The 23,212-nt window shown below is 31.2% G+C and overlaps 1 protein-coding gene across 1 annotated transcript in view; it reads right to left on the reverse strand.

The window, feature by feature from the left end:
* The window catches only part of LOC115879014 (glutamate receptor ionotropic, kainate 2), a 409,701-nt gene that overhangs the window by 60,896 nt on the left and 325,593 nt on the right, over positions 1–23,212 (reverse strand). The window contains exon 9 of the mRNA XM_030895645.1: positions 10,992–11,195. Coding sequence (XP_030751505.1) covers positions 10,992–11,195 — 204 coding nt within the window. The remainder of the gene's footprint in view (positions 1–10,991; positions 11,196–23,212) is intronic.

A 23,212-nucleotide genomic window follows, 5' to 3' on the forward strand; every position in this document is an offset into this window, starting at 1 on the left:
TGTATGTTGTGGGTGATAAACCGATAAAGAGGCTGGTCTATATAGAATATTAAATTTGTAGGAAAAATTAATAGAATTAGTTGGTAGTAGTGATGTAAAAGGTAATATTACCGCGGTCTTAGACAAGGAAAGAGAGGGGATACAGGTAACACGCATATTCTCCAGTGAAAAATTTTTCGACGCCAAAATTTGATCGGCGGCCATACTTTGGTGACAAGATTTCGAGGTGACACCAAGCGAATTTTTATGTCTTTTGTGAATACTGTTTTGTTTTAAATTTATAAACTGTGTTGTTTAGTATGTGGTGCGTTGTTCAGCGTATGGCTGCAAAGGCCGAAGCGAGAAAAAAATGACTGGAATTACATTTCACAGGTAAAAATCGATACACAACGTTTGTTATGTTGTCATAAAATGTACATTTTTTTCATTATAGCAGTAAAAATATGTAAAACGCTTTTAATATGTCTTACACGTATCACATCCAAACCAAACTATTTTTAATAATTCCAAGTAATATTTTCAATATCCTGTATTTATTATAATTAATATTTGAAACTATAAATGTTGCTACTCAGACCGGATTTCACCAGTGGCGTAGGGAATTATAATCAGAGAAATACAATTTCTGCAATAAACATATTTTTATATATTTTACATGTAAAAAAATGTATAAAGTATTGTTATCAAATATGTAAAATAATTGTAAACTATAAAAAAATGAAAAATTCTAGTGATAAAAAAAATTTACTTACCTGCCAAGATTTGTTGAGAGTAGATAAACTTGTGGTGGGCTGCTTGTTACCACATACATATATTTTTTTAAATATTCTTTCAAAAAAGTTGCTAACTTAAGTGTATAATAATAGTTACAGTGAGTAATTAATTATTAAAAATTTAAAAATAAATAAAATAACACAAAGCTTCTAGAATTGTTTTATTTTTTTGTGGATAAATTCGCATATTCTTAAAAATAGGATATTCTTATGATTGAAGGTAACAAATATTAAAAATTACATTATTCATTGAATCCGTACGCAAGTGTGAAGGGGAATGGCTAGATTCATTATTATACCGTATGGTCGAAAAAACGACGCCCAGTTGGCTTGTAAATGACGATCATTCCCCATATAATTTTACATATAAAATGACAGCGATCTTCATTTCATAATGGCTGACGCCGTCTTTTTTCGATGTCGTTTTGTATATTTTTTATGTCATTTTGTATGTAGAATTATATGGGGAATATCATCGGTCGTAATTTACAAGCCAACTGGACGTCGTTTTTTTTTCGATTATACGGTATAATAATGAATCTAGCCAATTTCCTTCACACTTGTTTACGGATTCAATAAATAATGTAATTTTTAATATTCATTTGTGAAATTGTCATTTCCAAAAAAACAAGACGCCGTGTTTTTCGATCATACAGTATATATGTATATACACGTTTAAAACATATGTTATTACATTATTTTTTATTTAATTATACATTATACACACGTTAATAAATAAATGTCTTGCTAATAGGGAGTTTTCGTTGCTTTAAAAAAATTCAACTGTACGGTTAACGGATACGTAACCATAACCGCTATTTTGACAGATAAAAAAACAGTTTTCGGACTTTCGGTTCATCGGTTCGGAGCCGACATACGATACGATAACCGAAAACTGACAGCTAAGCACAACCCGTAGCGTAGTATTTTGATTTTTGGTTTTTGTATTGTTGTTTGATTTGAAAGTGCTTTATATGACTTTATTGGGTATCGCTATATAGGATGGACAATTTAATTTTATTGGACTCTAGTGATGAATCGGATTTGGAGGATGCTGTGCTGTTGGAAGGGTATGAAAACAACATCGAATATCGAGCAGAACTTTATGGGGAGTTCAACCTAGAAATATTATCTGACCAAGAGTGCAAAGCTAACTTCTGCTTTGTAAAAAAAAGATATTCTTCGATTAGTTGAAGCACTAAGAATTCCCAACGAGTTTAACACAGATAAAATAAATAATCAAAACATAAACAAAATAGAATGATGTTAGGTTAGATCTGTATTTTTCAATGTTGTGTTTCTACTGCGCTAGTGCGCATGCGTACCGCTATGTTAACGGCTTTGGCTAACGTCCGTAAAATATCGGCAGCTAGCGGTTACGATATACGATAATCGAAATTGAAATGTCAAAGTTGTCAATTAGCGTTAACGGGAATTGCAATTTGTAAGCAACGAAAACTCCCTAATTAGTCTACTGTGACTGTTAAATAAATTTTGCATTATCGACTTAGGTATTCTAATATTATAAAGGTGAGACTATAAATACAAAATTGTATATGCATTACTCAAAAATGAACGGTATATTAGTTTACGTTTTAATAAATATTTTTAAATAAGAAGTAGAAATAAATAAGCTAATTTCTGATGCTACGCCATTGGAGAATTTCGTGTGGTAACAATTTGCCTCACTTTCAGCTGCCGTGTTACCTGTCCCCTCTCTTTCCTTGTCTAAGACCGCGGTAATGACCATAGATAAAGGTGCTCTAGATATTTTAAATTTATCAAAAAATTAAAACGTTCATGTTTTTTGTAATATTTTTACAGTTTTGTAATAATAAAATAATATAATTTAAAAATCTGACTTTTTTATAAATTACCAATGTTACCGTATTATTACGTAATAATAGGGAGTTTTCGTTGCTTTAAAAAAATTCAACGGTACGGTTAACAGATACGTAACCATAACCGCTATTTTGACAGATAAAAAAACAGTTTTCGGACTTTCGGTTCATCGGTTCGGAGCCGACATACGATACGATAACCGAAAACTGACAGCTGAGCACAGCCCGTAGCGTAGTGTTATGATTTTTGGTTTTTGTATTGTTGTTTGATTTGAAAGTGCTTTATATGACTTTATTGGGTATCGCTATATAGGATGGACAATTTAATTTTATTGGACTCTAGTGATAAATTGGATTTGGAGGATGCTATGCTGTTGGAAGGGTTTGAAAACAACATCGAATATCGAGCAGAACTTTATAGGGAGTTCAACCTAGAAATATTATCTGACCAAGAGTGCAAAGCTAACTTCCGCTTTGAAAAAAAGACATTCCTCGATTAGTTGAAGCACTAAGAATTCCCAACGAGTTTAACACAGATAAAATAAATAATCAAAACATAAACAAAATAGAATGAGGTTAGGTTAGATCTGTATTTTTCAATGTTGTGTTTCTACTGCGCTAGTGCGCATGCGTACCGCTATGTTAACGGCTTTGGCTAACGTCCGTAAAATATCGGCAGCTAGCGGTTACGATATACGATAATCGAAATTGAAATGTCAAAGTTGTCAATTAGCGTTAACGGGAATTGCAATTTGTAAGCAACGAAAACTCCCTAATTAGTCTACTGTGACTGTTAAATAAATTTTGCATTATCGACTTAGATATTCTAATATTATAAAGGTGAGACTATAAATACAAAATTGTATATGCATTACTCAAAAATGAACGGTATATTAGTTTACGGTTTAATAAATATTTTGTACCGTCTAGGTACAAGCTAATTTCTGATGCTACGCCATTGAAGAATTTCGCGTGGTGACAATTTGCCTCACTTTCAGCTGCCGTGTTACCTGTCCCCTCTCTTTCCTTGTCTAAGACCGCGGTAATAACCATAGATAATGGTGCTCTAGACATTTTAAATTTATCAAAAAATTAAAATGTTCATGTTTTTTGTAATATTTTTACAGTTTTGTAATAATAAAATAATATAATTTAAAAATCTGACTTTTTTATAAATTACCAATGTTACCGTATTATTACGTAATATTACCGGTTTTATTACCGGTAATTTTACATCACTAGATAGTAGTTATTTAAAGCGATCGACTCAGTATCAACCCATTCTAAGTTGTGTAAATACGCCGAGACGACAACCATAAATCTTGATACGACTGATCAGGGCCATGTAAGTGAAATATTCAAAATGGTTCCAGCAAAAGTTTTCCAATTATGACGGGTGATGGCGCTGATCGTCAAGATTTTTGGACAGGGATTTTGCTTACCGACAATACGACGTGAGCTACGACCGGACCAGGACCAATCAGAATGATCAGTCTTTCTTGGACATTTGCCGCGGAAGTGTGTGTTAATTTCTGTTGTGATAAGTGTGGTTGTGTTTGCAGTTTGATTTTCGGTTTTCATATTATGTTAAAATTAATTTTGAAGTACTGTATCACCTGTTTTTATGTAATAGTACTTTTTTTAGTTCTATGATCTGATATGTTATGATTTGTTAATGTTTGTTTAACAATGTTATACCAAAGAGGTTATACTTAATATATCAATTTGCATAGCCTAACTGTTTTATCAATAAACTTTGTACAGTACATCTGCTGGATCTGTGTCTATGAAAGGAATGCGGACAAAAAACATTTAAATAAACAGCAATATATTTTATACGTCGACTTGACGAGTACGTCACCGCAAATCGCTCCGCCCACTCATTTTATTGGCCACTTGCAAATTTGTCGAATTTTTATTGATGGGACGCGTCGTCTAATTTTTTACGAAAAACATCGAGAGAATATCGTTTCCCCTCTCACGGATACCGCGTAGCTACAGAACGGACAGACGTACTGTAGATTTTCAGATTATTTAATTCCTTTTGTTTCCGTTTGTAATTTTATTTTTAAGACATATTATGTGATTGTTTCAGATAATATGTTTTAAAAATAAAATTGCAAATAGCGAATAAAAATAATCAAAATAAAAAAGTGTATTTTACAATTCCCCCGGCCCCGCACACCTTTTGCTAACCAGTGAATGTCAGCTTTGTCGAGAGATGGCGTTACGAAAATGGAACCGATTTATTACAAGGAACTTGGGCTTCTTTTTCGTTAGTATATTCTGTGCGACTGATATCAAAAATGGAGAACTAACCTCTATAAAACCGTCTCAGATACTGACTTTTGTCAAAGCACTCTGATACTTTATAATGAGTTGTTACTCAAGAAAGTGAAACAAATAGACCTATAAGCTCTACAATTTACAATCTAGCAGTTATTAAAGAACTACCATTGCAATTTCCAAAAATAGAATAAATAAAACGACTTCTTCTAATAGGAAAATACGTTTTCCTGGTGCAATACGATTCCAAGCCGATTTCCCAACAAGCTGCCGAGAAAATTTCCACTCCAGCTCCTGTTTTCGAGCCTGACAGCTTGATGCCTCCTTTAAAACAAATATCTCGCCGATTTCCGACAGCCCCACAATAAGATATTCAGCGGGGATGTTTTCATTTCCTGCGTAAAAGGAGTGGGCGTAGGAAATGCAGTTTTCCATCGACTGGAGCATTTGTTTTAGGCCGATTTTCTTTTTAAGACAAAAGACAAGTATTAACGCTTATTATTAGTATTATTTTATAATTTTTGGTTCATACTGGCCTGGTCAGCTAAGTCTAACATATATGATTTATTAAATATACAGGGTTGTTCACCACATACGACACGGAGTATTGTAGCTAAACAACAAAATTTTACAAGATGCAGAGTGTCCCAAATAAGTAAAAAATATCAAAGTTGTATTTTTTTAAATGGAACACCCTGTATATTATTTCATTTTTAGTTTCTACGATTAAAATAAAGGTAAATTTGATTAAGGTTTATTATACTTAAACCTTACCGTTTTTGAAATATTTTCAATTTTGTGAAATTGCAGTAAAAATTTTAAGGCTTCATTTCTCCAAGGGTATCAAAGTTTTTAATACTAGATATTTACTGAAGTTTATTTATTGATCAGTTATTTTGTTGCAATAATAAAAATAATACTACCTTATACAGAGTGCCTAAAAATTTATTTTAAATAATTATTAGCTTCAAACGGCAATAACTTGTTTAATTTAAACGGAACACCTTGTATATTTTACGAGAATCAGATGCACTATTTAATTGTCTATCAAATTATATTATACCATTTTTTACCTATCTCTTTAAGTTTCCGTAGAAAATGCATTTTCTTATAATTTAGAACTTATTTATAAATATACCCATGGAATATTGACATTTTAGATTATTTTTAAAGATGTACCAAATTTTTAAAGAGTACAGATAATAATATTGTCGATATAATTTGTTTATTTTATTAAAAAATAAAAAAACTGTTTAAATATTTGTTAAAGGGGACCAATTAATATCATTCCAGTATTCAAACTACATTAACTGACTGTTTGCGTTGATTAATAATAATTGCTCCAAATACTAAAAAACTGAATTTTGTATGGGTATTAGACAGTGTGATAAAAAGAAACACCTTAAAAATGATATTTCATTTTTTAATAAATACTTATCTATAACAACAGAGACTTTAATTTTGATAACTTATTATTATATTGATTTCTGACTCAAATCCACATTTATTTATAATAATTTATTAACAAACACAATTAAGTATGTAATTAATTAGTATATGGGCGGAAATAATGGTGTTATATTTAATTAATGGTATACTCTTTTATAAAGATTTAAATAGTTTTCTTTTTGCATACAAATGGGCTAGTAATATTATCGTTTTGCTAAAAACTATTTTACCCACTATATTCCCACTACATCTCTCATTGCAAACATTCTTTTCGTTTGAATTGCTGCTCACAGCTAGAATTTTTTTGCATTACAGCCGGTGCCGTTATAAGCCTACTTACTCAAAGTAGGCGAATTTTTGAAAACTCTATATCTCGAAGAGGAATCGAGCAAAATATCAAGTATGCTATATTTTTGGAAAGGTAATTTTAAATTCTTTTGAATGAAAGATTTTTTTGAAGAACACCCCGTAACTCCGAAACGGTAACAGATTTCTAGAACCTGATATGTATGGATACTTCTTATAGTGACAGATGCAACTTTATTTAATGAGATCATATAAATAAAAACGAAAATTTGACAGAATAATTTTGTTTTCTTTATAAATAAAGAGATAAAAAATATTCTTTTTTCTTGACGAAAAGAAATCTTCAATCAGTTCAAATTGAATTCCCACCAGTCTCCAACTCAATACTTCTTGACTTTTAAGACAACAGCAGCTCCTCAATCACTTAGGACGGTCAAAGATCCTAACTTCCTCAAAGTAAATATGAAAAAGTAATTTGAAACTCGTCCTGCTTTGGGGTTAATGGTTGCCTAAAGGACTTTTTCTCCTTATCTCCAACGATGTCGACGATTTTTCGTTCAGGTCATAATTTCCAAGATTGGAAAGAGAAGCTTTTTCAGGGATCGCTTTCCAGCAAAGTTTTCCAGCAGAGTTAACTTTTTTCCGAGTTCTTGCATTAAGTGAATTAGGTCGTGCTTCTAATAAACGCCATTTTTTTTAGTTAAAAGTAATAGTTTTTTAAAGTAGATTTCACTAGCATGCTCTATCCTCTACAGGGTGTCCAAAAAATGGTGCCCTTGGTCCAAACCCTTGCGGTTAAAGTACTATTATATCTACTATTTTTGATAGATATAAGGCAATTTTAACAGTTACTATGAAAAAAATATATTGTTTTTATTAAAATTTTCCAGGTTTATAACTTTTTCGGGAAGAATTTTAGGGCATAATATATGTTCACAGGAGCTTTTTGTGTTATCTGTACTAATATATAAAATCTTTAAGAGACTGACATACTGATTAATCACGATCCTGCTCAAACCACTCAACGTAAGAAGCTCAATTTTGGCATACAAGTTGATTCTAGGGTGTAGAGGTTCGATAAGAAGGGATTTTTCGAAATTCCAGTTCCAAGAGGGTGAAACCACCCCTCAAATATTACAATATTTTTTTATTTAAAAAACGGTCAAGTTTCCGAAAAAACGCTTAAACACGTATATTTTATTTTGTTTTTTACATATTTTAAGATTTTTTAAAAATATATACAAGGTGTTTCGAAAAATCTGGTCATTGATTAATCACGATCCTGCTTAAAGCGCTTGACGTAAAAAGCTGATTTTTGGAAAACAAATTGACTTTAGGGTGTAGGGGTTCGATAAGAAGGGATTTTTCGAAACTCGAATTCTAAGGGGGTGAAACTATCACTCAAATATTAAAATATTTTTCATTTAAAAACCGGTGAGTTTTTCGGAAAAACTCTTAAACACGCATATTTTATTTTGTTGTTTTACATATTTTAAGATTTTTTATAAATTTATACAGGGTGTTTCATAAAATATGACCATTGAGTAATCACGATTCTGCTTAAACTGCTTGACGTTTAAAGCTGATTTTTGGCAAACGGATTGACTGTGGAGTGTAGAGGTTCGATAAGGGGGGTTTCTCGAATTTCAAATTCCAAGAGGGTGAAAACGCTCAAATATTACAGTATTTGTTATTTAAAAAACGGTTAGTCTTTCGGGAAAAAGCTTGGACAAGCATAATTTATTTTGTTTTTTTACATATTTTGAAATTTTTTTAAAAAATCATACAGGGTGTTCCAAAAAGTTGGGTAATTTCTTAACCACGATTCTGCTTAAACTGCTTGACGTAAAAAACTTATTTTTGGCAAACGGATTTTTCGAAAGTCAAATTCCAACGAGATGAAACTACCTTTCAAATATTACCACGCTGTATAATAATATCGCCATATTGTTTTTTCTCATGCTGACATAAATGTGAGAAAATTTTATCCAGTTTGTATGTTAATGGAAATTCATGCTTTGCTTTATCATCACAATTATGATTAATACGTCGCGAACGAAGTCGCTGGTACACGCTAGTTTTTATCTATAAAATCACTCACCAAGGTTAGATACACTATTGTTTTGACACCCTGTATAGGTTTAATAATGTTTCTAAATACGTATAAAGGATTTTTTTGTTGAAACGAGCACTAATTTTTAATCTCCCGATTTAATACAGCTGCAGTTATACCAACCTTATTGATTTTTTAAAGCTCAAAAAACCTAATTACACCAAAAAATGTTTAAATTATGCGCCTATTTTTGATTATCACTTCAAACATGTTTATGTTAAAAAACAAATTTTGTATGGCGTCCTCGAAAAAAAAATTTCTGCTAAACATCAAAATATAAAAAATTCATCATTTTTATCCGTTTTCAAAAAGACCCGTATTTATAATGAAAAAAGGGCAGAATAACGTTGTCACCGTCACGACAACCGCGTTAAAAAAACCGGCCAAATTGTATTTATACCGACTCTTTTATGGAAATATTTTCATTTCCAATGCATATTTGGCTTCATAAAAATGATTGGTACAAGCTACCAATTAGAACGGCCGGGAAAAAATAGTTGAATCCAGATTTAAATGTCATTTTTAGAGAACGTCACACTCCAAAAGGATTGCGTTTTGATATAAATTGCAAACGATAATTTTTTTATTTTTTTTTAAATAGTGAAATTATTTTTAAAACTCTAATTCAAATACATACTAGAATACTTTGAATAAAAAGATTAAGGAGGGAGCATATCAAATCAAAAGTCTTAGATCGAACGCGACGGGGGCTCCTAAAATGGCCAACTTAAATTCGGGTTTATCAATGCCGTTCTAATTTTATTCAAAACGTGTAAAAATATGATGTAGGGTGTAGGGTTGACTGAATAATTTGTTGCCTTATTTAACGTTGTCAATAAATATCGGTAGGTATTAAAATTGTTATAAAAATATATAATACTAATAAAAATAGATAAGTTATAATAACTATTTATTAACACAAACATCCGATACGCTACTGAAGGAGGTAAGTCAAATTGATGTATCTAAATTCTTTGATGTCTAATCCATATCTAATATTTGACAAGTAGTAAATAAAAGCAAAAATGCAAGAAAAAATATATGATTAGTTAATTTTAAGTACAATAACTTTTCGCCTTGAATATTTTTGAAGTAGTTGAAATTGTTGGCATTTTGAAAGAGTAACCAAAAGATAAAAAAAAACGTTGCTAAGACTATCAAAATGTTGATCTAATAACAATTTGACGTTTATACAATTACGTCAAAAGCAACTTTTTTCCAAAGCCTGCCATGACTTCACTGAATCGTCGTTTTTGTTCACTGTTATTAATATCTTAATTATTAGATATTAATACATCTAGTATTATGGTATTTTGGAATTTCGTCGATTTTAAAATAAACGAACTGTTTCTATCTTATTTTTTTGTTCGAATGAGCATAATCAATAGGACTACTGATACCGTGTTGTAAAAATATGGTAATTACGGTTTTATTTTTGGGTATGTATTATAATTTTGCTAATATCTTCGGTTTGAAAGAAGATATCTAGATGTGGTTTTCGCCGACTTTTTAAGCTTTTACTACTCTTTACTATCAGCTAAAATTACATATACTATCGTATTTAATTTTTTCGAAAAAACGCGCTGTTTGTTAAATTGTAAGAAAGCGCCCCCTAGCGTCTACGTTAAAAACCTTATTATTATTATTTTTATGGTATAATATAGAGTAAGAAACGCTCTTTTAAACGAGCCCTCGTTTGTTGGATTCTGACCATCTAGTCCACAGTTATTAACCTTTAAACAAAGACAGATCTAACCTTCCCCCACCACTCTATTTTAGAAGCTAGGGAAAAATAGTTCTAACAAAAAAAATCCAAAATTTACTGAAGATTATGGAGCTATTATTTATAGTTCTCATAATCTAGGCAAAATTCTGTAAAAATTCTATTTTCTTATTTTCCACAGCAGTTGCGCCCTCTAGCGGCCGTTTTACAAACTTGAAAATAATTTCCAGCAGTTTCTTATAGCCCCTTTAGTTATAAATATTTTTTTCCGTAGGCCCTACGGCTAATACTTTTCGAGATACAGCCGGGAGCTATTCTTAATGGGACACCCTGTACAGCCTCGCCAAAAATCATTTTTTACTCTTAAGAAAACAATATACCATTTTAATAAGGTTTTCATTCTTTGTCGTTAATTTTCTTTGATAAGTTTGATGATGTTTTTACTTTAATTTAAAAATTCTACAGCAAATTGTAAAATCATAAACTGACATTCTACTTACTTCACGTGTCATGACTATTAAGGTGATATTTGGTGCGTGCTGATCGTAGAAGGCGTTGGGATCAGTGATATTAATACCATCGGAAGGACTCCACGTTCCCACCTTCTGGATTTCTTCTTTTTTCAGCTTGAGCAAGTCCACCTTGAAGTTTGAACGTTTCCCTTCCTGGAATTCAAGGTTGCCCGTCAATCCGTGCAAGTCAGACTGAAAAAAAAAATAAAGAAACTTAAAAAAATATAATCCGTAAACAATGTATCCATTTAAATTACTTTAAAAACTTTGAAACTTTCGTATGGCATACTAGATATGATGATCTAAGGTACGCTATTTATTTTATTCAAAATAATCAACATTTAAATGTTTTGCAATTTTTTGTAACTACTTTTCCAAAATACATTCACTTCCTCTACTACTTCTTGTTTCCGATAGATATATATACAGGGTGAGTTTCCTACGATGTTCTCTATGGGTATCTCGGAGACTACTGGAGATAGAGAGTCGGTTAAATGGGGAAAGAATTGCAGTTTTGTGGGGTCATAAATATGCGCCTTTTAGATTTTTGAAAAAGTTCATGGCTTACTAGATATTTTGAAAAAAACAAAATTTCGGCTATTTTAAAAATTGTCCCTAATTCCATTATAAGCTATTTTAGACAAAAAGTTTTCAGATAAAAGTTGTAGGTAATCACATTCTTAATGAGGCTGTATCCTCCGCTTTTTTCTAAAGCCTGTCATTTTTGACATATGACACAAACATAGGTTTTTTTAAATGGAAACCATAGTTGGCCATGGCTTGATAAAAAGCGCCACTTTTTAAGCTTTTCAGCGATATAAGCTATAATATGTTTTCTTCGAAAAATTACTGAGTTATAGCCAATTCTTCTCATTTTTAAACAATTTCACTTAGTTAGCCACGGAAACAAGTTTAATCGTTTTTGCTCTCATAAATGTGAAGCTGTCACATCCAAACTTTGCAAATTAAAATAAATACAAATTGTAAATATGAATTTTTCAAATGAAGAAAAGCGTGTAGGATTATTGGTTCAACTTTTCTTGACCATACATTTTCGAGGATACGTTGACCGGTGAATGTTACGTTTTTTAGAGAACGGCTTTCAAGACATGTTAGAAAAGTTAAATTTAGTTATAGCCAATTCTTATCTTTCTTAGCTAATTTCACTTAGATTGCATGGTATTCTTATTCTGTTATGATAACTTATAAAAAGTCAGAATATATTACTAAACGGTTCTTTACAATTTACATTACACAAACTAAAACTTAAAAAAATAATATCACTACATACACTTTAAGTTATTTTAAAAAGTGTTCAAAAAATCCGCCATTGTTTTGAGTTGCATGTTTTTAAAACTGAATTATTACCCATTCTCACAGAAGGACCGGTCAACTTAATCAAACTTCTCTCGTACCGCCACTTCGAGTGCCTCTCTTAATTCATAAGTTTCTTTGTAAACCTTATTGTTAAATATACCGCATAAAAAATTCTAAAATGGATAGGTCAGGTGATCGAGGAGGTCCATGCCCCACGGTACATTGTGAGACAGAAAATTGTAAAGAGAAACAGGCCCTGTAACATAGGATACAACATTTTAATGAACAGTGCTATCCATAAAATCAATAAAATGAAAAATATACGAAATGACATACATGTACTGATTTCTTTCGAAAATCGACATCTATGAAATTATGAACCCTTCCTGGACACTAACGGTACATTGTAAGACAGAAAATTGTAGAGAGAAACAAGCCCTATATCATAGGATACAACATTTTAATGAACAGTGCTTCCCATATAATCAATAAAATGAAAAATATACGAAATAATATACATGTACTGATTTCTTTCGAAAATCGACATCTATAAAACTGTGTACCCTTCCTGGACACAAACGGTACATTGTGGGACAGGATATTGTAGAGAGAAACAAGCCCTATAACATAGGATACAACATTTTAATGAACAGTGCTTCCCATATAATCAATAAAATGAAAAATATACGAGATAATATACATGTACTGATTTCTTTCGAAAATCGACATCTATGAAACTATGAACCCTTCCTGGACACAAACGGTACATTGTGAGACAGGATATTGTCGAGAGAAACAAGCCCTATAATATAGGATACAACATTTTAATGAACAGTGCTTCCCATATAATCAATAAAATGAAAAATATACGAGATAATATACATGTACTGATTTCTTTCGAAAATCGACATCTATGAAACTATGAACCCTTCCTGGACACAAACGGTACATTGTGAGACAGGATATTGTCGAGAGAAACAAGCCCTATAATATAGGATACAACATTTTAATGAACAGTGCTTCCCATATAATCAATAAAATGAAAATATACGAAATAATATACATGTACTGATTTCTTTCGAAAATCGACATCTATGAAACTATGAACCCTTCCTGGACACAAACGGTACATTGTAAGACAGAAAATTGTAGAGAGAAACAAGTCCTATAACATAGGATACAACATTTTAATGAACAGTGCTTCCCATATAATCAATAAAATGAAAAATATACGAATTAATATACATGTACTGATTTCTTTCGAAAATCGACATCTATGAAACTATGAACCCTTCCTGGACACAAACGGTACATTGTGAGACAGGATATTGTCGAGAGAAACAAGCCCTATAATATAGGATACAACATTTTAATGAACAGTGCTTCCCATATAATCAATAAAATGAAAAATATACGAAATAATATACATGTACTGATTTCTTTCGAAAATCGACATCTATGAAACTATGAACCCTTCCTGGACACAAACGGTACATTGTAAGACAGAAAATTGTAGAGAGAAACAAGTCCTATAACATAGGATACAACATTTTAATGAACAGTGCTTCCCATATAATCAATAAAATGAAAAATATACGAATTAATATACATGTACTGATTTCTTTCGAAAATCGACATCTATGAAACTATGAACCCTTCCTGGACACAAACGGTACATGATGAGACAGGAAATTGTAGAGAGAAACAAGCCCTTTAACACAGGATACAACATTTTAATGAACAGTGTTATCCATAAAATCAATAAAATGAAAAATTTACGAAATAAAATACATGTACTCATTTCTTTCGAAAATCGACATCTATGAAACTATGAACCCTTGCTGGACACAAACGGTACATTGTGAGACAGAATATTGTGGGTATATTGGTTTTCTTTAACCCTTAACTGGTCCGGCGTCGTCTGACAGACTACGCCAAATAATTAACTCATTCTCATTAGTTACTGGGGCCGCCTACAGGATTGGCGTTCCAGCTAATCCTCCCCCTCACGGTTAACAACTGATAGCCATATTTATGCCCAAACTGGATTAGTTTTTTAGAAGTTATGGCAGAAGTTACTTAAGCCGTAGTCTCTCAGACGACGCCGGACCGTTTGTGTAAGATTTTGTATGTGACAAACTTTTGTAAAATATAGCCGGGTCTTCGAAAAAATGCATTTAGGAGACTCTAGTTATGAAGAAACTCTATTAAAATGATATGATGAGGACTGTGACAGTGACAATATGACAATCTGCCAGACAAATGCGTTTGACAATGTCAAATATTCCACGAGAAATACACTTTACAATTGGTAGAATACTTCCAATTCCTGTACAACCAGAAAATGCCTACGGAGATATTCTTATCCTATAGAGTTCTTATCATAGTTAAAGACAATGTTATGTCCTAGTTAATTATTTTTAATGCCTAGAATGTACGATTCCATTGTGTAAAACATGTTTAGGAAAACAATGAACTTTGCCTCATGCTGTAACTCAAATTTTTTTCTTAACTCCAGTTTTATAACTTATTTTTTTTATATATATATAATATTAAAAACTTATTTCTATATTGTAATGACTGTTAGTAATTTGGTTTTATTTTTTAGAGCTTGGTAAAAACCTAATCGATTTTATTTCAAATTTATATGTATGTTATTTTATTTTGTACTATATTTTCTTAAAGTTAATATTAATTGAACCCATTTTTGGCTAGATTAGTTCAATAATACGTAATATAATATATAATGAAATAAAAATTTGTTATTTTTTAATTTTTCTGCGTTTTTTAAACTTTTTAGAAGGCGTAGTCCCACAGACTACGCCGGACCGTTTATGATACATATCTATTACAGGACCAGTTAAGGGTTAATAACAAGGTACTAACTTTCAAATTTTAGCACTGCCTGAACTATTTTATAAAAGGAATTACCTAGGATAAAAAAATAAAGTTAAAAAACCTTATCTAAATGTAACTTCGATCTGACGTCCTCGTAAAACGGACCTATAAAACTCCTAAACGATTCATTTGAAGATGGGCCTATAAAATATCGACTATAACGACGAGTATGAACGGCCTGACATATAATATATGTTCTTAAATGTTCAAATTTAAACCACATCGAACGAAGAATAAAACCATCGTTAAGGTGTCGTAAACCGGGCAGACTTAATACTTTTGAAATAACGACAATTTTCGACGATTTTTATAACTATAACTATTCGCATACCCCCCGGTTGTGCGTCATAAAACATCAAGCATCGTAGAATAAAATTCGTAAAAGTAACTATTTTATTTGGAGTTAACGTAAATTTAAAAATATTCAAACCGAAAATGATATTAATGCAGGCAACCAGAAATACTACACTCAAAAAGAACAAAGAAAAATACACAACCCTATTTTTAGTTGTCGTTTTCAAATTTGTAAACAAAACCGGAACAGAAAAATCACCTATTTTATGAAAATTAAGATTTAATATGGCTTAATTGATGCAGTAATATATTCTGAATTAATTGAATAATTAAAACTATCAGTTTTAATCATTTGCCGATGATGCTAACAAGGTTAGCGAAACGCGCGTTCGGTATAGTGTTTAAAAGTAAAGTGTTTTGGTGTATTGTGCGTTGTGAATTAGTGTTTTATTTTGATGATGTAACGCCAAAGATTCCAACCCCCCAACTGTAACATTATTAAGATTAAAAATAGTATGGTAGCTCTGAGAGTCTTAAAATACTGAAATGATTGGGTTTACGTACGGTATATACCGTATACAGGGTGGTCCTAATTGTATTTTGTAGAAAATTTAATTTGTATTAACTGTAGAAAATAAGTAAAACCGTTCGTATGTTCTAAAATGCTTTTTTTAGGAGATACAGTGTAGAAATTTAATTTTTATTTTGATTTTTTTCAAATAATTTCTGAATTAACGTCAATATTTCGATGAAAATTGGTGTCTCTGTGTTTTTTGGCATGATAAATTTGATTTTGATGTCAATATGACTCCAACTTGTAGGGATCGTCGCCTACATATTTTTAACTGGTTGGAAGAGTAATAACTTTTCGTCTGTACCTGTATAAAACTGCCGAATAAAAAAATATACATTTTCACAGTTTTTTACGTCGAAAAGGCCTCTTGGTAAAAATCGCTACGACTAACCGTTCTCAAGATATTTGTAATTGAAAATAACAATACATGTCATCATTGACAAAAAATAAGCATATTTATTAGATAGTTATTTGACCAAAGGGATAAATCTGGGAACTTATTATTTTTTAAATTAACCATAAGGTTTTCTAGAAAAAAAAATGAAACAGTTTCTGTGGAATCTTTGACACAAAACATTTCAATTTTTTGATTTCAATCTATTATAACTGTCTAGTGAACATGTTCAATTTCTATCTAAATATCTCGAAAACCATCAGTTGTAGCAATTTTTACCAAGAGATCTTTTTGACGTAACAAATGGCGAAAATTTATATTTTTTCATTCAGCAGTTTTATAGAGCTACAGACGAAAAGTTGTTACTCTTAAAACCAGTTAAAAAATGTGTAGGCGGCACCCCCTACAAGTAGGAGTCATATTGACGTCGAAATCAAAATTTCCCATGTCAAAAATGTGTCCCAAACACCAATTTTCATCCATATATCGACTTTTAGCGTTTTAGAACATATTTATAAGAATATGTAGGCAAGTTTCCCAAATATATACAATTCGAACCACTTTGTATATTCGAAAAAATAAATATTCCAAACCCATTAAAATTTAAAACATCACCACTATGATTGATTAATAACTTTATTTTGTACCTAAATAGATATACAAAAAATATATTATGTGGAATATATAAGTACCAATACTCTTAAAAAAACACTAAAATACCTTTCTGCCTAATTAGTAAATATAACCAAGGAAATTATGAATTTTAGTGTTTACTATGAGTTTTTGATAAATTATTGCAAAAAAAATAAGTTTAAGGTATTAAAAAAATACATTTCAATATTATTGATAAAGCTCATTTTTCGGTTTCATTATATTTTAAAATCTTGATTCCATACATCATTTTGTCAATAAAATAACTTTGATTAGAAAAAAAATAAAGTACCTGATAAATTAGTACATTATTTATTAATAAATAATAATGTTTCATCCCTTAAACGTCATCGGCGACCGTTACAAATCTCCACCGATTTCGCGGTAATTTTTCGACTAGTAGGAGGAGCCATTTCACAAGTACCATGATTGTCTTAGCGTCGTCCTAATTAGCTCTCCAGATTTTTCTCAATTTTTCCCGGATTTTCACTGGTTTTCTCGAAAATTTTACCGTGGTTCTATGAAACAAGTTCCCGTCGTCACTGGAAGTGTTTTTTTTTCTGGAAAATCTTACCGAAAACGTGATTTTTATGGGTGTTGAAGTTTGGTTCAAAGCCGTTGGAAACTGTATGGTGGATTTCTCTGGATATTTTGCTGGTAAGTGGACAGATTTCATTTTCAAAAGCATGCTAGAGAATTGATTTAGAATGGCGGGCTTTTCGAAAATCGTAATTTTTGACCTAAAATTAGTCCGTTTTTCTGAAAGATTTTTACTAAAACGCGACTGATAAGCTCTGTTAACGTTTGGTACTGTTTTTAAAGTATTTATTTTGATTTTTCTTAGAAAAAACGGATCGGCGTCCTTTCCAGAAAGTTCCCGCCATGATGACGTAGATTTCAAAACGACCTAATTTTTTTTCAACATCTGGAATTTATGGAAGTTCGTATATCAGTTGAAATAAACTAGCAGGACACCAAGACAGCCCTAGGAAATGTATTTTTTTGAAGCAGTTATGAACCATTTGCAAATTTATCTGAATAGGAATTTGTAAAATACCTACAATAATTACCTGTACACAATGTACGATGCTCAATTTTTTATAGCGGCCATTTTTAACAATTTCCTTTCTTTAGATTGCTGTCAAGATGGAGTACATTAAACAGCCAAGCTACAGATATAGCAGTTCAATCATCAAAAGATCTTTTTGGAAAATGTTGACATTGAAAAATTAAGGCTACTCTCTTTGTAAGTTTAATATTGATCTATTATCATGGCTTTATTTTAACAGACATTTTTTTTCTCTAGATAACTTACTGAGGTGCTTCTGATGTCTTTTTCTTCGCGGATTTTTATGGGTGAAACATCTTGAAGATACTGGACTACAATATGATCTGGAAAATCTTTCAAAATAATGTGATGACATTGTAGTAAGTGATTTTTTTCAACAATTATTGCTTGTTATTTGTATTTTTCATTGTGATTAAAATGTACCTATATTTATATTTATAAATTAATTTTTTGGAAAAATTTATTAAAAATATCTACTTAGTATTGCATTATTCTAGTGTCCAGCATTAATAAAATAGACAAAATAAAAGAATTATTGATAGTTTTTTACAAGCGTTTAATATATGTTTCTTATTAATTATTCATGGTTGATGTACAGTGCGATATAAAAGTTTTAGAACAAATTGGCTAAAAAATCTAATATAATTTTACATGTATGTTATTCTGCTGTTACCTTACAAAGTACTCTGTATTGTTAATTTTTTTTTTGATCGTATTGCATCTATTTAATTGGGTTGATAGTATATTTGAATATGACGCTAATCAAAATTAATACTAATCACCTACCAAAGAATGAAATCGAATTATACAGGGTGTCCCAGAAATAAGTGCAAGCATTTTAAGGGGTGGTAGATCTCGATAAAAGAAACATATTTTCTCTTTATCGTTTTTCAAATAAGTCCAAAATAACGGAGTTATTTTACTTTGAAAATTTAAAAAAAATGATTTTTTGCTAAAATTTTGAGAACCACTGGATCTTTTCTGGATTTTCTTTCTTGTAAATCTAATCTAATGCCTATGTTGCCATATTATCAAGAAGTTATGTTTTTTAACTAAAAACTAAAAAATATTCCAAAAATTTTTTCAAAAAATTTTGATTTTTCAAATATTTTTTTTTTCGCAAAAAAACCTCATAGGCGTGTTTCTGATGTTAAAATATTTGCACTTATTTCTGGGACACCCTGTACATATTACCATAGAAACGCCTTTGGTTTTTAGAATTTAGGAAAAATTTTATTTATATTTCATGTTTTTTTTTATTTTCTCTAAACCGTATACAAATTTAGAAAAAAATATAAACGGGATTAGCCATTTTAGAATAAATATTTTTTTTATGAAGAATGCATTTTTTTCAAAATGTCAATAATAATAAAAAATCCTCTTTTAAAAACAATCCGGGAAAATACTATACAGGGTGGCCCGAACTGTATTCCCCAAACTTCGGCAGCATATTATGTAGATAAGAATAATTAAAAACGTCCCGATAAATATATGTCCCAAAATGCTTAGTTTCGGAGATACAGGGTGTAGAATTGTCATTTTTATTTCAATTTTTTCCAAATAATCTTTGAAGTAACGTCACTATTTAGATGAAAATTGGTGTCTGGGAGTTTTTTGACATGGGAAATATGATTTTGATGTCAATATGACTCCTATTTGTAGAGGGCGCCACCTACATATGTTTTTTAAATGGTTTGAAGAGGAATAACTTTTCGTCCGTACCTGTATAAAACCATTAAGTAAAAAATATACATTTACGACGTTTTTTGCGTAAAAAATATCGTAAAAAAAATATATCTAGAAATTCATTTACCCACTAGTAGTTATAAAAAGCATTTTTGGTAAACTTTGCCTCTAATAGTTTCTGAAAAATAAAATTAATTTTTTTAAAAAGGTCCGATTAAATTTATATCTCGGAAACTAAAGTTCCAAAAAAAATTCGTAATATATCTAGAAATTCATTTACCCACTAGTAGTTATAAAAAGCATTTTTTGGTAAACTCTGTCTCTAATAGTTTTTGAAAAATAAAATTAATTTTTTTAAAAATGTCCGATTAAATGTATATCTCCGAAACTAAAGTTCCAAAAAAAGCGTAAAAAATGTGAGTAATGGTTTTCGAGATATTTGCAATCGAAATTATCAATACTTATCATCATTAACATATTTTAAACATGTTGACTAAATAGTTATTCGACACAAATCATAAATCTGAAATATTGTTGTGCGAAAAGTTCAACAGAAACTGTTTTATCATCATTTTTGGAAGAAAAATTTTTGAGTAATTTAACAAAAATTGAAAGTTCCCAAATTTAAAATTTCAGTCAAATAACTATCTAGTCAGCATGTTTATTTTTTTAAATAATGATATGTATTGACTATTTCCATTCCAAATATCTTGAAAACGGTTGTTTGTAGCGATTATTACGTAGAGATATTTTTTACGTAGAAAATTACGCAAAAGTGTATTTTTTCAATTAGTAATTTTATACAGGTACGGACGAAAAGTTTACTACTTTAAAAGTATTACTTTTCAACTCAATTGAAAAACACGTAGATGGCGCCCCCTACAAGTAGGAGTCATATTGACATCAAAATGAAATTTCTCATGTCAAAACACTCCCAGACACTAATTTTCATCAAAATATAGCCGTTAGTTTAGAAATTATTTTCGATATAAAAATTAAATTTTTACACCCTCTATCTCCGAAACGAAGCAATTTAAGACAACTTATATAATCACTTTTTAATTTTTTTTTATCTGCGGCATATGCTGCATAAGTTTCTTGAATACAATTCGGACCACCCTCTATTTTGCATGGATATGTCATTTTATGTGATTGTTATATTTTGTTATTTCGATTTTTTTATATTTTTACAGGTTACATATTTACACACACTGTCTTCGTGACAAATTGCGTTGATACATATCTCATACTTCGAAAAGCATTAAATTTTGGAAAAGAGATAAATAAATAGATAGATAGATCGAAAATGCGGTTTTGTTAGGTGAAATAATTCGCTGAGATTCAAATTAAATGGATTATTAGACATAGCTGTAGAAGAGATGTCATCTTGTTAGGATCGTTTCGAATTTTATCGTTTAGGCAAGAATTGCCGGGATGACATCTATCGAAAATGGTATTGCGAGTACGTGATTATTAGAAATGTTTTTAGAGAAGATGTCATCTTGTTAGGATCGTTTCGAATTTTATCATATAGGAAAGAATTGCCGGGATGACATTTATCGGAAATGGTATTGCGAGTACGCGATTACTAGAAAGGTTTTTAGAGAAGATGTCATCTTGTTAGGATCGTTTCGAATTTTATCGTTTAGGCAGGAATTGCCGGGATGACATCTATCGGAAATGGTATTGCGAGTACGCGATTATTAGAAAGGTTTTTAGAGAAGATGTCATCTTGTTAGGATCGTTTCGAATTTTATCGTTTAGGCAAGAATTGCCGGGATGACATCTACCGGAAATAGTATTGCGAGTACGCGATTATTAGAAAGCTTTTTAGAGAAGATGTCATCTTGTTAGGATCGGTTCGAATTTTATCGTTTAGGCAAGAATTGCCGAGATGACATCTATCGGAAATGGTATTGCGAGTACGCGATTATTAGAAAGGTTTTTAGAGAAGATGTCATCTTGTTAGGATCGGTTCGAATTTTATCGTTTAGGCAGGAATTGCCGGGATGACATCTATCGGAAATGGTATTGCGAGTACGCGATTATTAGAAAGGTTTTTAGAGAAGATGTCATCTTGTTAGGATCGTTTTGAATTTTATCGTTTAGGCAGGAATTGCCGGGATGACATCTATCGGAAATGGTATTGCGAGTACGCGATTATTAGAAAGGTTTTTAGAGAAGATGCCATCTTGTTAGGATCGGTTCGAATTTTATCATTTAGGCAAGAATTGCCGGGATGACATCTATCGGAAATGGTATTGCGAGTACGCGATTATTAGAAAGATTTTTAGAGAAGATGTCATCTTGTTAGGATCGTTTCGAATTTTATCGTTTAGGCAAGAATTGCCGGGATGACATCTATCGGAAATGGTATTGCGAGTACGCGATTATTAGAAAGGTTTTTAGAGAAGATGCCATCTTGTTAGGATCGGTTCGAATTTTATCATTTAGGCAAGAATTGCCGGGATGACATCTACCGGAAATGGTATTGCGAGTATGCGATTATTAGAAAGGCTTTTAGAGAAGATGTCATCTTGTTAGGATCGTTTCGAATTTTATCGTTTAGGCAAGAATTGCCGGGATGACATCTATCGGAAATGATATTGCAAGTACGTGATTACTAGAAAGGTTTTTAGTTCAGATGTCATCTTGTTAGGACCGTTTCGAACTTTATCGTTTAGGTAAGAATTACCGGAATGACATCTATCGGAAATGATATTGCGAGTACGTGATTACTAGAAAGGTTTTTAGAGAAGATGTCATCTTGTTAGGATCGTTTCGAATTTTATCGTTTAGGCAAGAATTGCCGGGATGCCATCTATCGGAAATGATATTGCGAGTACGTGATTACTAGAAAGGTTTTTAGATCAGATGCCATCTTGTTAGGATCGTTTCGAATTTTATCGTTTAAATAAGAATTACCAGAATGACATCTATCGGAAATGATATTGCGAGTACGTGATTACTAGAAAGGTTTTTAGAGAAGATATCATCTTGTTAGGATCTTTCGAATTTTATCGCTTAGGCATGAATTGCCGGGATGACATCTATAGAAAATGATATTGCGAGTACGTGATAACTAGAAAGGTTTTTAGAGAAGATTAATCTTGTTAGGATCGTTTCAAATTTTATCGCTTAGGCATGAATTGCCGGGATGACATCTATGGGAAATAATTAGATGATATTGCGAGTACGTAGAAAGGTTTTTAGAGATGTCATCTTGTTAGGATCGTTTCGAATTTTATCGTTTAGGCAAGAATTGCCGGAATGACATCTATCGGAAATGGTATTGCGAGTACGCGATTATTAGAAAGGTTTCTAGA

The sequence above is a fragment of the Sitophilus oryzae genome, unplaced genomic scaffold (genome assembly GCF_002938485.1).
Source record: "Sitophilus oryzae breed Bouriz unplaced genomic scaffold, Soryzae_2.0 scaffold_154_pilon_pilon, whole genome shotgun sequence".
NCBI lineage: Eukaryota > Metazoa > Arthropoda > Insecta > Coleoptera > Curculionidae > Sitophilus > Sitophilus oryzae.